At 59.0% G+C, this 14473-nt stretch overlaps 1 protein-coding gene across 2 annotated transcripts; it reads right to left on the bottom strand.

Moving 5' to 3' along the window:
- Nucleotides 1–1401: 1401 nt before the first annotated feature.
- RHOD (ras homolog family member D) lies at nt 1402–8340 on the bottom strand. 2 transcript variants are annotated; one of them, XM_065883102.1, is made up of 5 exons: nt 8209–8340; nt 5046–5133; nt 4118–4227; nt 2095–2229; nt 1402–1569 (listed from the first exon to the last, which is right to left on the bottom strand). In XM_065883102.1, exons 1-5 carry the CDS (start codon nt 8338–8340, stop codon nt 1402–1404), a joined length of 633 nt encoding a protein of 210 aa, XP_065739174.1. The 2 variants fall into 2 exon arrangements, with proteins under 2 accessions (XP_065739174.1, XP_065739175.1); XM_065883103.1 differs by lacking the exons at nt 4118–4227; nt 5046–5133.
- Between the last annotated feature and the right edge of the window lie 6133 nt (nt 8341–14473).

The raw sequence follows: 14473 nt of genomic DNA, 5'->3' as shown, positions 1-14473 counted from the left end.
AGCCATGAGCCCTCACCTGGAGGAAGTGGTCCCACCCCTGGAGCTGTTTCCTAATGAAACTGAGGGGGTGGGTGTTAGTGGCTGGTTCTGTGTGGGTGGACCTCATCCAATCAGTTGAAGGCCTTAAAAGAAAAGACTGAGTTTTCCCAAGGAAGAAGGAATTCTGCCTCAAGTCAGTAATACGGAATCCCTGTCTGAATTTCCAGCCTGCTGCCCTGCAGAATTCAGACTCAAGACTGCAACATTGGGACTTCCCTGGTGGTCCAGTGGGTAAGACTCTGCGCTCCTAATGCAGGTGGCCCGGGTTCGATCCCTGGTCGGGAAACTGGATCCCGCACGCATGCCGCTACTAAGAAGTCCACATCCTGCAACGAAGATCCCACATGCCGCAACTAAGACCCGGCACAGCCTAAATAAATAATTTTTTTTTTTTAAAAAAAGGCTGCAACATCAACCTCCAGCCTGCCCTACAGGTTTCAGACTTGCCAGCCTCCACAATCGCGGGGACCAATTCCTTAAAATCTCTCTCTGTATATATAGATCCTATTGGCTCTATTTTCCTGCAGAACCCTGACTATCCATTTTATCAGTCATATTACATACATCTATAGAATATCGTCTACTGTATTTATCATAAATAAAGGTGACACCTGTGAACCTTTTGTGGGCACTTACCGCACGCCGGGCACCTGCTACCTTCTTCGCAGGTGTCTCATGATGCTCTTACTCATCCCAGGGCTCCATGAGGTCATCTGTGATTGGTCCCATTTCACAGACGAGAGGCCCAGAGAATCCAGTAACTTGCCCAGGGTTCTAAAGTGATAAAGCCGGATTTGGATCCAAGGTAGTTACACTGGGTCCAGTGCCTACGTGGGGTGTGCTCTTATCCACCATGGAAAGTGTGTGTAAAGGCATTTCGAAACAAAAGGCATGACGCAACTGAAAAGTGATGTCATTTTAGTGTTACAGTTACCACTGGGATGGGCAGGGCGAAGGGGGACGGGGCAGGGTGTGAGTTCTGTCTGGAGGGTCCTAGCACCACCGGGTCCTGAAGGTGCAGGCCCGGGAACACCCACGAGGTGGCGCCAGGCTGCACAGGCCGCTCCAGGATGTGTAGTCCAGGGCTGGGAGCTGGGAGTGATTCCAGGGGTCTCCAGGCCTAGCCCTCCACAGGGCTGGTGAGCCCGGGAACCCCCTTCCTCAGGCCTCAGAGGGGTTTCCCTCCAGTCCAGGGATACCAGCGCCAGAGTCAGGGGCCCGGCCTCGGTGGTGCCCATCTGTTTGGGGTACAGTTCGGTGGTCACAGCCTGGGGATTGGGTCCAGCCCAGCCAACTGGCCAGGTCAGCGCCCAGCTCCTTCCTGTGCCGCTGGTGTGGTCAGGGAAGGAGCGCCTCAGCCCATCAAGTCACCACACAACAGCTCTGGGTAATCCGCCTCCAGAAGTTGCGACGGCGGCTGCTGAGGGCCACCTTGGCCGCCTCCTGGAAGATGGTGTGGACGTTCTCCTGGAGCAGAGCCGAGCACTCGAGGTAGGCCATGGCGCCCACGGCCCGTGCCATCTCCTGACCCTAACAGGGAGAGCGGACGGGGCCGCCATCAGGTGGGTGCCGCTGGGGCCTCATGTCCAGCTAACCCCCAGCCCCCTTGGCCATCCTAGGTGCATCTTCCTAGGACACCCACAGCTCCTGCCCCCTGGCCTGACCAAGCCCATCGATGGCTTCATCGGGTTTCCTGCCTCAGTTCCCGGCTGGGTCTCTGCCTCTCGAGGCATCAACTAATTAACTTCCCGGCCTGACCCAGGCATGCTGCAGAGGGGGGCCTGTGGACAGGAGACCTGGGGGTCCCCCCCGGCTGTGAAGCGGGTAGGCAGGATCTGATGTGCACCGCACTCACTCACTCTCCATCCCACAGCTGGAAACTTCCAAGCCCGGCAGTTCTTGACCATGACTGCCTCCAAATCAACCCCTACCCTGACCCACACCCTGCGGGTGCCAGATGTCTGGTGCTGCTGAGAGGCTGGGCCGGAACAGCATTACCCCAGGGGTTTCCTCTCCTGGCACCCCTACCCCCGTGCCCTGGGCTGGGTTTCCTACCCTGTGGTAGGTCACAGGTTCCAACCTATTTTTCCGCAGCTTCTTCACCAGCAAGTTGTCCTTGCGCAGGTCAGTCTTGCAGCCCACGACGATGATGGGCACCTCCTTGCAGAAGTGATTCACCTCCGGGTACCACTGTGGGGAGGGAGGTGGGGAGGGGGTGTGTGTGAGCCATCAAGGGAGTGGGCCGCTCTCCTGCCCTCCAGGTAGACTCCCACAACAGTAATCAGCAAAGCCAGTTTAGGGAGAACTACTCCGTGCCAGGCTGAGACTTTACATGTAATGAACACATTAACCCCCCAAGTCCCTATGAAGCAAGTTCTATCATCAATCCCATTGCACCGATGCACTAACTGAGGCTCAGGGACGTTATATAACTTGCCCTTGGTCACACAACTGGAAGTGGCAGAATTTGAACCCAGGGGGTGGCACCCAGAGCCCGGTTCCCACCTGCTCTAGAATCCTACCTCTGCAAGGTGAGGGGTCCCATGACCGTCTCCCCAACAGGGTAAAATATATAAAGAAATCAGTGAGGCTTTAAAATTAAAGCAGCTCACAACATGGTTGCAGCAGCTGTTTGCCTGTTGGAGGGGGCACTCCTGTCCCGTGTCAGCCGCTCTTTGGAATGTGAGCCTCCAGGGCCTGGTTATTTCAGTCTGGACTATAACCTGGGAGCCTGGAAGCCAGGCTTTAGATCTCCAGCAGCGCACGCCTGCTCAGTTTCAGGAAAAATTGACATGAAACCGTCTGGCTTCTGGAGCCAGATGGGGCCGGTGTGCGGTCCCAGCAAGTCCTCCCCTCCACAGAACTGCCCTTGAAAAGGGTCTCCTCCTCGACTCCACTTTGCTAAACGCAACAGGGAATCCTCAGACCTCATCCTACCTGAGCCCTGACATCAGCGATCACTCCCTCTTCTGAAACCTGGTCTGCGCTTCACCCCAAGGCCGCGCTCTCCTGGTTGACCCCAGGTCTCCAGGTGACAGCCCCCCTCTCCCCCACGCCCAGTCCACAGCTCTTCCCCACCAGCAACTCCTACATGGATCTGCCCAGCCCTGCCCCCTCCCAGGAACTGCAGCCTCAGACTTCTGCCTGCCTGCCTGACCCTCCACTGGGATGCCCAATGGGCCTCCATCACCCACCTCCCCCTGCCCCCAGCTTGTTCCTTCTCATCTTGGGAAATGGCAAGTCCACCTTCCAGGTGCTCTGATCAAATGTCTCTCTCCCACCCACGTCCAATCCATTTGCAAACGCTGACGGTTCGGTTCTGCCTTCCGAACAGATCCGCTGGCCTCTCACCACCGCCTCTGCTGGCACCCCGGTCCCACCCACCACTTGCCTGGTCCTTGGTGCCTACAACAGTACCTGGCACACAGTAAGTTCTCGATAAATGCTGCCATCATCGTTGTGGTTATGGTTACTAATGCTGTCACTGGCTGTGTTCTGAGGAACCCTGGAGCGCGCCGTTCACGCGCGCGTGGAGGCCCTGGCAGCAGTGGGGGCGGGGCTGTGGCTGCTGGGTAGGAGCAGAGGAACTCAAGGGACCGTTTCCCTGACACCTGTGTGCAGCCTCGGGAACCTCTGAGATAACTGGGGGACATCCTGGGAGGCCGCTGGGAGCCAGCAGTCACACTGATGGAGGCTGAGGGCTGCTGGAAACTGATGGCTCGTGTGACCTTGGGCAGGCCCAGGCTGGGGAGATGCGGGGGCCTCTGGGTCACCCAGCATCTTCAGGCAGGGTCACGGTAGAAAGAGCCACAGCGTTCTGAGTCTGCAGTATGGGGCAGACAAGGAGCACTGGACCGGGAGTCAGAGGGCCAGTCCAGACCCTGCCACCAAATCCCTGGGGGACCCGACTAAGTCTCTCTAGGCCTCAGTTTCCCCATATTTATGCCAAAGGCACTGGACCCGATGCCATCCAGGGCCTGCCGAGCTCTGACAGTCTGCTGGGTCAAGGGTAGGGGTGGAGCAGAGTGGCCCAGCTGTGGGGCTGTGCCTGTCTGCCCCCCCCACCCGCTGTACCCACCCGGTTAGAGATGTTGTCAAAGCTGTGTGGGCTGGTGACGTCAAAGCAGAGGAGCAGGACGCTGGCGTCAGGGTAGAACAGGGGCCGCAGGCGGTCGTAGCCGACTTGCCCTGGGTAGAATAGGGGTGGTCACTCCCTCCAGATTTCCTGCCCATTGTCAGCACCTCCCCAGCATCAGGGAGGTCACCCCAACCAAGACCAAGGGCGGGTGTGGATGGGGATGGTCTGGGTCAGGGCCTAGACCTGTGCCTCAGGATCCAACACGTGAACGTCCCCCTCGGGGCTGTGTTCCCCTGGCTGGCCTGTGGGACGTGCCAGCCCTGGCCTGGGCGAGACCACTGCTGAGAGAGCCCTGTTCTGGAAGGAGTGGGGGATGTCTGAGGCCATCACTCAGAAGCCTGCTTTGCCCTGGACTTGGGGCGGGGATGGGGCATGAGGAGAAAGAGGCAGGCGGGACCTGGGCAGAGATATCACAGCCCAACCAAGGTAAGGGGGCTTCTGGGATTCCCGGAGTTTAGCTTTGAGTTCTGATGTAGATTTGACTCTGAACCCTCTTGTGGGCTAGGTCAGGAGGCTAGAGGGCAGAGGTCACGTTCAAACAGACCTTACAGAAGCTAAAGCCAGGGTGGACCGCTCAGGAGGCCAGGAACAGTCCACCCCTTGAGAGCTAAGAGCTCCGACTCACCTCCAGGACATGGTGGGCTGCTCTGGGCTGGGGAAGCAGCAGACACAGATGCCGAAGCGAGGAGGGTTCAGGCTCCCGGGGGCCCTAATCCTGGCCAACACCTGTCCCCTGGAGACTGGTTGGCCTCCCCGGTTCAGAAGGAAGGGAGTGGGTCCCTTCCTCCCACTCTGCCCCCCCGCCCCGAGCCTGGCACCCACCTGCTGTGTTCCTCCCACTCTGTCCCTCCCCCAGCCTGGCACCCACCTGCTGTGTCCCAGATGTGAAGGTGCACGGGTTTGCCCCTCACGTGCAGATTCATGGTGAGCTGCTCGAATGCCGTGGGGGTGTAGCTCTGAGGAAGAAGGGGTCAAGGGGGCAGCTGAGAAGGCGGCATCTGAAGCCGGTGGTCACAGTGCCCAGGCCAGAGTCCAGGAGTGCCCGCGGCACTGCCGCTCTTTGGAGTAGCTTGGAGCAGAGTGGAGTAGCTTCTGGGGGGGAGTCGGCTGGTGGGTGGAGGCCTAGAGCTGCCACTCTGTAGCTGTGCACCCTCCCAAGGCACTGAGCCTCCCTGGCCTCCTCTGCGCCTAAACAGTGGGTCTATTAAAGCCCCCAGTGCGGCACGTTGCTGAAAGGATTCAAGGAGGCGCTTCATGCGGAGCCCTGAGCACAGGGCCTGGTAGAAAATAAGCACTCTACACGTGCCGGGACTGTTATTTTTATCTCTGTCCTCGTCCAGACTGTCCCATTTCTGAGCCCTCCTTCCTGCCGTCCCCTCCTCCTGCAATGACATTAACCTATGTTTGTTCATTCACTCACTTACTCATTCATTCATTCATGAGCACCCTCGCTGGATCCGATTCTGGACACCCGGGAGCAACTAATAAAGACTCATTGCCTGCCCTGGGGAGCTCCTAGCCTTTGGGGGCCCCTCCTTTGCCTCTCAACCTTTCACAATCCAACCAGGATGCCCCTGTTTCTGTCTCTCTTACCTGCCCTGCCTGGCCCCAGGGGGAGGTCACCCAGGCCAGAGGCCCCTCCACCCCAGGCCTGCTGAGCCTGAGCTCACCCTGTCTCCACAAAGACTGGATGAATGGAAGCAGGATGGGCTTTTACACAAGTGCAGGAATAAAGAGGGGGAGCTTTTACAGACGGGGTCTGAGCAACAGGGGAGAAGGTTTTCAAAACCCTGCCACAACACAAGCCCTTTGCACCAAGGGGCGTGCTGGACCGCCTGCATCTTGGGTGCCCAGGCCTTGTTCCCTTGCTCAGGGCTGGGTGGGGGGACCACAGACGGGGGGATACTGTGGGGCCCTGTGCCCTGAGCAAGACTCTTCTCTCTGGCCTCAGTTTTCCCATCTGTAAAATGAAGGCCTTGCCAGCTCTCAAACCTTGTGTTTCTTTTAAATGAAGAGGTCTCTTGGGAATTCCCTGGCGGTCCAGTGGTTAGGACCCTGTGCTTTCTGTGCCGGGGCCTGGGTTCGAAACCTGGTCGGGGAACTAAGATCCTGCAAGCCGGGCGGTGCCCAGATAAATAAATAAATAAATAGATAAATAAATAAATAAATGGAGAGGTGTCTCTTGTGCCTGGAGGAAGACAGGTCCCAGGAAATCAGGGTCCCCAAACAGGAGAGGAACCTAGACAAGGCAGGTCCAGCCCTCTGGTGGCAGGCATGTTCTTCTCCCTTTCCCTTCAGAGTGTCCTTCACCATGCACTGTCTGGACTTCCCTGGTGGTGGAGTGGTTAAGAATCCGCCTGCCAATGCAGGGGACACGGGTTCAAGCCCTGGTCCGGGAAGATCCCACATGCCGCGGAGCAACTAAGCCTGTGCGCCACAACTACCGAGCCTGCGCTCTAGAGCCCGCGAGCCACAACTACTGAAGCCCGTGCGCCTAGAGCCCGTGCTCCGCAACAAGAGAAGCCACCGCCAGGAGAAGCCCGCGCACCACAACGAAGAGTAGCCCCCACTCTCTGCAACTAGAGAAAGCCTGCGTGCAGCAACAATGACCCAACGCAGCCAAAAAAAATAATAATAATTAATTAATTTTTTAAAAAATTGTGAAAAACACACACTGTCCATCAACTGTGAGATGCCCATTTCCGCACTGTAACCTCTCTGCAATTGGGATGGGTCTCACGCTCAAGGCCATCTCAGAGCCCAGGACAGTGGTGGTGAGCGACCACCCCTCCCAGCACTGCTTCTGGGCCCTGGCTGGCCTAGCCTCTCTGTGGCACTCTGTGGTGCCCCCCACACTGCCATCATGGTTGGGTTCTAACAGGCAGCATCTGGGGGCCTGGAAACACATCCCTCCCCCTGGCTAAAAAAAATGTGACTGGCCAAAGGATGTGACATCAGCTCCAAAAACCACAAAGCAAGAGTCGGCTCGATGCTGCCATAGTGGAAAGAAAGGCTGACTCTGGGCTAGCAGGCCTGGCTGCTCCTGCCTCCCGCATCTAACCCCCCAGTGCTGTACCACCCCAGGGCTTTGGTGGGAGCTGGGATCAGCAGCAGGGGGACGTGATGTTGGAAGCAGACCCACCCGTGGACTCCCAGGGGAACTGGGCTGAGTGGGGCACGGTGGGTGGGTGTGTCCAGCCCGTCCTGGTACCGGTGAGTCCGCTTGGACAGGCAGTAGGCATGTCGGTGAAGGAGTGACAGTCCACATGCTCAGGCGTCAAGGACATGCCAGGTACTCGGGGCCGTCTCTCAGCCTTACCTTCCACCTCACCACCACTCTCGGATCTCTCCACCCGGCGAGGTCGAGTGAGGGGTCGGAGGCTCACAGAGGCTGAGCAAAGCACTGAGGGCCCCAAAGTTTGTTGGAGGAGACTGAGGTGCTAACCCAGCTGTCTGAGCGGCTGGTGTGCTCTTACTCTCCAAGGCTGAGCCCACGGGACATCCACTGTAGGGGCAAGAGCTGGGGGAAAGACACGATGTCTCCCAAGAAAAACGCTGGCCACTTTTCAGTGAGTCCTTCCTGTTGCAGCTCAGAGCTGAGCCCCTGACCTGTATGAACTCTCTCATCACTGCGACCCTGGGAGGTGGGCACCACGGTTATTCCTATTAAGCAGTTAAGGAAACAGGCACAGAGAGGGTAAGCGGCTTGCCCCAGGGCGCACAGCTGTAAGTCGCAAAGCCGTGATTCGAAGCCAAGGCTGTCCGTCCCACTTAGCCATGCTGTGCCACCAAGTGTTCTCTTAGGACCCGCTATGTTCCCCAGGCTGCCTAAGTCAGTCCCCGGGACACCTCCCCCGGGGAAGGTGGCATTCTTGGCACTTGACGGCCGATGTCACTCCCGCGGGCAAAGTGAGAACTGCCTTCGACCCCACGCTCTGCGGGGAGGCAGAACGGGCGCACTTCCCTCCCGGGGTGGGGAAGGATGCACCCAGGCCGCGGCGCCCCGTTGAGCCCGAGGGGCCGGCACTCACCTCGGGGAAGGCGCCCTCAGCGAAGACCATCAGCAGCGACGTCTTCCCGCAGCCGCCGTCGCCCACCAGGACCACCTTGACGGACCGCGCGCCGGGCGGCGCCTCCTCGCCTGAGGCCTGGGCCGCCTTCATCACGGGGCAGCGGAGGGAGGGCCAGGCGCAGCGGAGCGGCGGCCTCGGGGCCGGCGGGGCAGGAATGTGGAAGGGGCGGGGCGGGGCGGGTCGAGGAAGTGCGGGCGGCGGCTGGCGGCTCAGGTGAGAGGCCGGGCGGATTCCGTGGCCTGGCGCCGGCTCGGCCCTGCCCCTCGCATCCCAGGTCCCAAGTCCCAGGCGGCCCGAGGAAGACACACCTCTGTGTGGGGCGCTAGGTCACAGGAGTGGGCACCGAGACTCGGCCTCCGTCCTCAGGAGCGCACCCTGGTCTGATGGGGAGCAGACACGTAGCTGGGCAGTGATGGTGTGGACGGGGAAAGAGGAGCGTCCTGGCCCCCTTCCCCTGGAGAAGGGAGGTGGGGGTCAGCCCTGCTGGCCCACTAGCTTGCTGGGGACAGGGACTAATTACCTGGTGGCCAGCCTAGGCGGGGCACCCAGCAGGAGCTGGTGACTTTTGATGGATGAATGAATGAGTGAATGAATGAATGTGCATTTCCCCAGGGCTCTGGAGAAGCCCTCCACACCACGGCCTCCCTACAGGTGTTTCAGGGCAGGTGGGAAGGGGGTGATCTGGCAGGCCTTTATGCGTTAGTCACTGGCACTGCCAGCTGGGCCTACCCTCCCCCAGCCAGCACCAGGAAGTCTCACTACAGGCGCGTCTCACCTCTGCCTCGGTCATGGTCTGGAGAAAGCGATGGAACCTTCCATCTGTCAAGCGCTTAGAGTAGGGTATGGTACATGGTTGGTGATGCTATGTGTGAGTGATTCTTATAATTTAACCAACACTGATGGCTCCCTGTGCCCACGGACCTGGGGACCCTGAACCGTTGAAGTCAAAGTCTCCCACGGCCTAGAATGGGAGACAGGCAGGACATCACTGTGATAAGAGCTACAACAGTTGTGGGGGACAGGCAGCGGACGGGAGTCGGGAAGAGGGGCTCCTCACCGGGGTTGGGGGTGGTCAGGAAACCCTTCTGAGAAAAGGGGCCAGTGTCTGCAGGAAAAAGTGAGACACAGTTAGATAGTGGAAGGATAAAGTGTTCCAAACGGAGGCAACAGCACGTGCAAGGTATGGAGGCAAGGGGGAGGGGGATCCTTTGCCGGGGGTTGGGGGGCGTGGTGTGGTTCTTCCCTGTGATGATGGTGAGGTTGGTTTGGGGAGTTGGTGCAGGGGGTGAGGCTGAGGGTTAATTAGGGCCTGGAGAGTGAAGCACTTTGGACACCAGGAATAAAGACAGAATTGAACTGGAAACTCACTGTCACCTGACCTCCCACCCCTGTTAGTAGACAGAGTCAAAACATGTATTTAAAAAACGGGCACAAGGGCCCCCAGATCTTGGACTGTTTTCACTGAAGCTCAGACAAACAGAGGGCAGAAGTTTTGGGGTTTCACACCCTTCCCCACACAGGTCATGACATCATTCCTCATGGCGTTCCAAGCCAGGCAGGTGAAAAACCACCCTCAGCCCCCTTTAAACCTCACTGTGGCCCAAAGAGGCAGCCAGGGCAAGAGTCACGGCCCCTACTGCACAGAGGCAGGGCCCAGACCCCTGACTCCCATTCCAGGCTCACCCAGGGCCACAGTCAGCAGGCTGAATGAAGCCTCACCTGGATGGAGGGAGGGCCCCAGGACATCCCCAACCTTTAGGCCCCTTCCTCCCCAAAACCACCAAAGGGCTGGGCAGTGACCTGGCACCAGGCTGGGTGTGTAGCCACTGATCAGGACTCCCCGCCCCAAGGAGTGGTGGGGAGGGACCCCATCCCCCAGCGATCAGCTGTCAGCCTCGTCATCCCCTAGTCTCTCCACTACTGCTGTCATCAGGCTTTGGGTGGCAAGGCTGGGAGGCAGGTGGGGTCAGACCAGGGGTGGAGGGAGCTGAGAGTCAGACAGAGGCTTTTGGCCTTGGTTGCTATGGGGATAATCACTAATGACACTCCTGATATGCGTCATGCTTTAGAGTTTCACTGAACGTTTCCTAATAGTAACAGCGCCCATTAATGGATTGCCAACCGAGTGGAGGCACTGTCCCCTAGCAGGTGGGAAGTGTTAGCCCTGGTTTACAGATGGGACACCTGAGGCCCAGGGAGGTTTAAGCTCTTGTCTAAGATCCACAGCTAGCAAGAGGCAGAGCTCTGAGTTTGAACCCAGGTCTGGTGACAAAGCTGGGCTGTCTCCCAACATCACACCTCATGTGCATTATTTCATTTAGTGCTCAGACTGTGAGCTGGGCAGAGTGGGTGACTGGGAGCTGAGGCTCAGAGAAAGGCATTGGCTGTGGCAGGCTAGCACGACCCAGAGCCAGGATTTCAACCCAGGTCTCCTGATGTTAAACCCAGCCTCACTCCCACTCTGCGTTCCTGATTCTGTGAGAGGGAGATTAGTCACTGGGCTGGGGAAATCTGCCTTGGTTGGCAGGGAATTTCTCCAAATCTCAGACATTGCCAGGCCCTGGACGGCACCGTTTTCCTGGAGTTTATTTTGGAGTGGGGAGGCGGCCCAAGTCACAGTCTGCCTGGTCAGGGTACTGTTAACTGTCTTACTGTTTTCTGTGGCTGCTGGTCACTACCAGCTTGCGGGTGACTCATCCCCTTGAGGCCCCACCAGTCCCAGGTCCAGAGTCCTTCAGCACCCTGCTCAGCGGGTCACTGCCCTGCAGACCCCAGGCCCTCGGCCTGAGGTGGAATCCCCTCCTTCAGATGCAGGTGGCCGGGCAGGATCTTCCAGTCCCCAGCCAAGCCTTGAGCACCTCCAGGGCAGGGGCCGAGTCCCACCCATCTCTGTATCCCAGACAGGAGTGCCTGCCCCAGGCTGGCATCCAGCTGTGGCTCAGGATGTTATGTCCAGTTCACTGGCTGGACAAGGAAAAGGAAGGAAAATGAAGGAGCAAGGGAAAGAGAAAGGAAGGAAGATGGGCTGCCTCAAAAGCATTTACAAACTGAAGAAACAAAGGAACAACAGTTGCATGGATGAGTGAGTTCAGCGAGTGACCTGAGTGTCGGGTCAGTAGACAGGTGACCACCTCCGGCCTCCGTCTGCTCCAAGGCCCCCCTGGCCTTGGCCCCTCTGCCCCATTTTCTGACCTCCCACCCCCATTCTCCCTGAGGCCGGAATCCCCTGCTGTCGGGGCCGGGTCTCTGCTGCCCCCGTATGGCCGCTCTGCTCCCTGCACCGTCATCACCCGGGGCTGCCGGCTCTGCTTCGGGTTCCTGTCTTGGGGTGTGGAGTGTTTATGGATGGTTGAAGGAGTGGAGGGACATGGAGGCACCCTGGAGTTGGTGCCAGAGGGGGTGGAACTTCATAGGCCCAGTCCTGCCCCTTGGGATGCCTTGGAAGGGGACACAGACTCTTTGCTCCCGATGCCTCCTGGGATGTCCCCTCCCGATGTCCCCTCCCCTCCCTTTCATCCCAAACACCAGATCCCAGAGCTCCAGAACTCCTCCACCCAAAGCCTTGACCTCACGTTTACTGAGCACCCACTGTGTGCCAGTCAGTTGGCATGTGGCATTTAATTCCATCCTGTGAAGTATGTATAATTCTTATCCTCCTCTGACAAATGAGGAAACTGAGGCACAAAGGGGCTAGATAATTTGCCCAAGATCCCACGGCTGATAAGTGGGGATGTGGGTGCTTTTAGAGGCCTTCTTGACTAATACGCTCATTCTCCAGATGGGGAGACAGGCTCTTGAAGGGAAGGAATTGTCACACAGCAAGTAAGCAGCAGACCCAGCCTATGGCAGGTGGAACACAGAAGGGCTTCTTCTCCCAAGTTCCCTTCCGTCTGGCCTCTCCAGACCAACCCAACTCTGTCTGCCATTTAACTGGAGCTCAGGGCTGGGGCCGCAGGCCACCTGTCCCTGCCTCGCCATTATTGACCCTTCTGGGTGGGATGGGAAGGTTGATAACGGGGTGGGAGGGGGTGGAGAGTGAGGGAGCCCCGTGGCCCAGTCTGAGTGTTTCTTTAGTTGTTTGGTCTGTCCCTTCAGGTGTCTGCAGGCGTAGACAAGGCAGGAGGGAGGAAGTGAAGCTTCGAGCTGCTGTGGCTCACCCTGCTCCTCCCACACGCAGGCGTGGACCGCCACTGCCGCTGTCAGGACAGGGACCTCCATTCCTGTCCTCTTGGGTGGGACTCGGCTATTCCTGAGGGCTCCCAGACAGAGGGGGCTTGGGACCCTTGAAGCAGGCCCACGGGCCTGGGGCTGGAGGAGCGGGGAGAAGACTGGGGTGGCAGGGGAGGAAGAGGCAGGAAGAGATGGGAGTACGGTGGTTTGGGCCCTGCTAAAGGCGGCCGGGATGCTCCTCACTGACCAAGAGCAGCACTCGCTGATGTCCCTCGTCATCACTTCAAAGCGGCTTAGAGCAGCCCCCCTTCCCTGCCTCCCTCTGACCTCTCCTGCCCAGGGCCTCACTGCCAGCAGGACCAGGACCTTCGGCCTCACCCTGGACATGAAGCTTCCCCAGCTCAGCCCCAGCTGGCTGCGTGTCTCCCCAGACACTTGTGACACCTTTGCATAGGCAGTTTCCCTGCCTTGAGGCTGCTCTCCCTTCTCCACCTGCACAGCCCTCGCCACCCAGCAAGGCTGGTGCCTCCATCTCCTCCAGGAAGCCTTCCCTGGTTTCCACCCTTCCTGGGCTCCTGTAAGGCCTGTCTCATTGGTTACCTCTGTCTGCCGGGCTCTGCGGGGGGTGGGGGTGGTGTTCCACAGAAGCTCTTCCTTCAGGCCCTGTGGTGGGCAGGCCTCCTAAGAATTTCTACCCAGATTCTCCTCCTTCCATGCTTGCTGTGATCTTCCAGGGGAGGGGAGGGGAAAACCAGAGCAGCCTGGGATCCAGAGGGGCTTCTCTGCTGCCCCTCGGCCCCACTGTCGAGAAGCTGGGGAAGGCGGCATTGTGGTCTAGTAGTTAAGTCATGAGCTCAGGAGCCAGAGAGCTTGAGCTCAAATCCCAGCTCTGAGATGCTCTGGCTGTGTGATCTTGGGCTAGTTACCTAGCCTCTCTGAGTTTCAGTTTCTATATCTGCAAAAAAGGAGCCAACAACAGACCTACCTCTAAGTCTGCAGGGTTGCAGGCCAGGCAGCAGTACTCACTGAACTCACATGGCCCGTCTCCCCTCCAAGCCTTTCCCCGGGCTCCCTTCTCCCCATCCTCCCCAACTTTAGCAAAGTTGATGCATTGGCCAACTTTTTGTCCACTCCTGCCCTTTTCTACATGCTGTTCCCACAACCAGGAAGGCTGTTTTGGTCTTACCCCCCTTTTCTGGCCTTATCCCTCTCGCCCTGAAGACAGCTCAGCGACACCACTGGGCGGCCTTCCTTGATATTCCCTTCTGCATTCTCCCTGCCAGGCTGGCTCGGGGCCGCTTCTCAGAGCTTCCCCAGCAGCCTCGTGGCACTGGTCCTTGTGACGGTCTCCCCAGCCAGACAGAACCCTCCTGCTCCTCCGGGCGCCCAGCAGCAGGGGAACGCGTGCTCACAGCAACCCGCACCGAGGCCCGAGGCCCTGATTTCTGGAGACAAAGGTGATTTGGGGCGAGCAGGGCTCCCCGGAAGCCCCCTCCCTCCTGCCCCAGCTTTATTTTGGTTCTAGAATTATTCCAGTCAGCATACTCGGTCCCCACCACGCCCATCCGGGTGCACAGTCAGCATTTCATGCAGTTAGAGGGAGGGATGGAAGGGGAAGAGAAGGCAGGCGAGTGAATGGTCTGCACAGCAGAGCCACTGGGGTGGAAGAGCGGGGGCTCTCCCCAGCAGCAGGGGCCCGCCAGCTGCGTGTCCCCCGGCCCTGGGCTGGCCTGGGCCGCGCACACCTCCTGGCGCTGGCCACACGGTGGGCAGCCCGGCCTCGGGACCGGGCTGCAGCTGTGTCAGGTGGGGAGAGCCACCACGCTGCCTCAGGTCCCGTGACCACCCTGGGCTCCCCGACATCACTGGGGGTAACTGGCTGGGCCTGGGTCTCCGTAGCCCACCAGGTCCAGAGGCAGCCAGCCTGAGGACCTACCTCTCACCTCCCTTCCCCCCATCCCTGTAACCCGGTGGGCCCCCCACCCCTCAGCTGCAAGGGGCACACAGCGCCTGCTTCTCTGGGGCTGCCTTCGGCGGCTTGGAGCTGCCTCAG

Source organism: Phocoena phocoena, chromosome 8 (genome assembly GCF_963924675.1).
Source record: "Phocoena phocoena chromosome 8, mPhoPho1.1, whole genome shotgun sequence".
Classification (NCBI taxonomy): domain Eukaryota; kingdom Metazoa; phylum Chordata; class Mammalia; order Artiodactyla; family Phocoenidae; genus Phocoena; species Phocoena phocoena.
The sequence above is the reverse complement of the archived record's forward strand: the minus strand, read 5'-3'. Positions and strand labels throughout refer to the sequence as shown.

Excerpts from the sequence above, each read along its gene's own strand:
- RHOD (XM_065883102.1), bottom strand. The coding sequence starts at position 8,340 with ATGAAGGCGGCCCAGGCCTCAGGCGAGGAGGCGCCGCCCGGCGCGCGG. Across the intron at positions 2,230-4,117 it reads TTGACAACATCTCTAACCGG|TGGTACCCGGAGGTGAATCA; the intron begins GTGGGTACAGCG and ends CCCTCCCCACAG. Across the intron at positions 1,570-2,094 it reads AACCTGTGACCTACCACAGG|GGTCAGGAGATGGCACGGGC; the intron begins GTAGGAAACCCA and ends TCTCCCTGTTAG.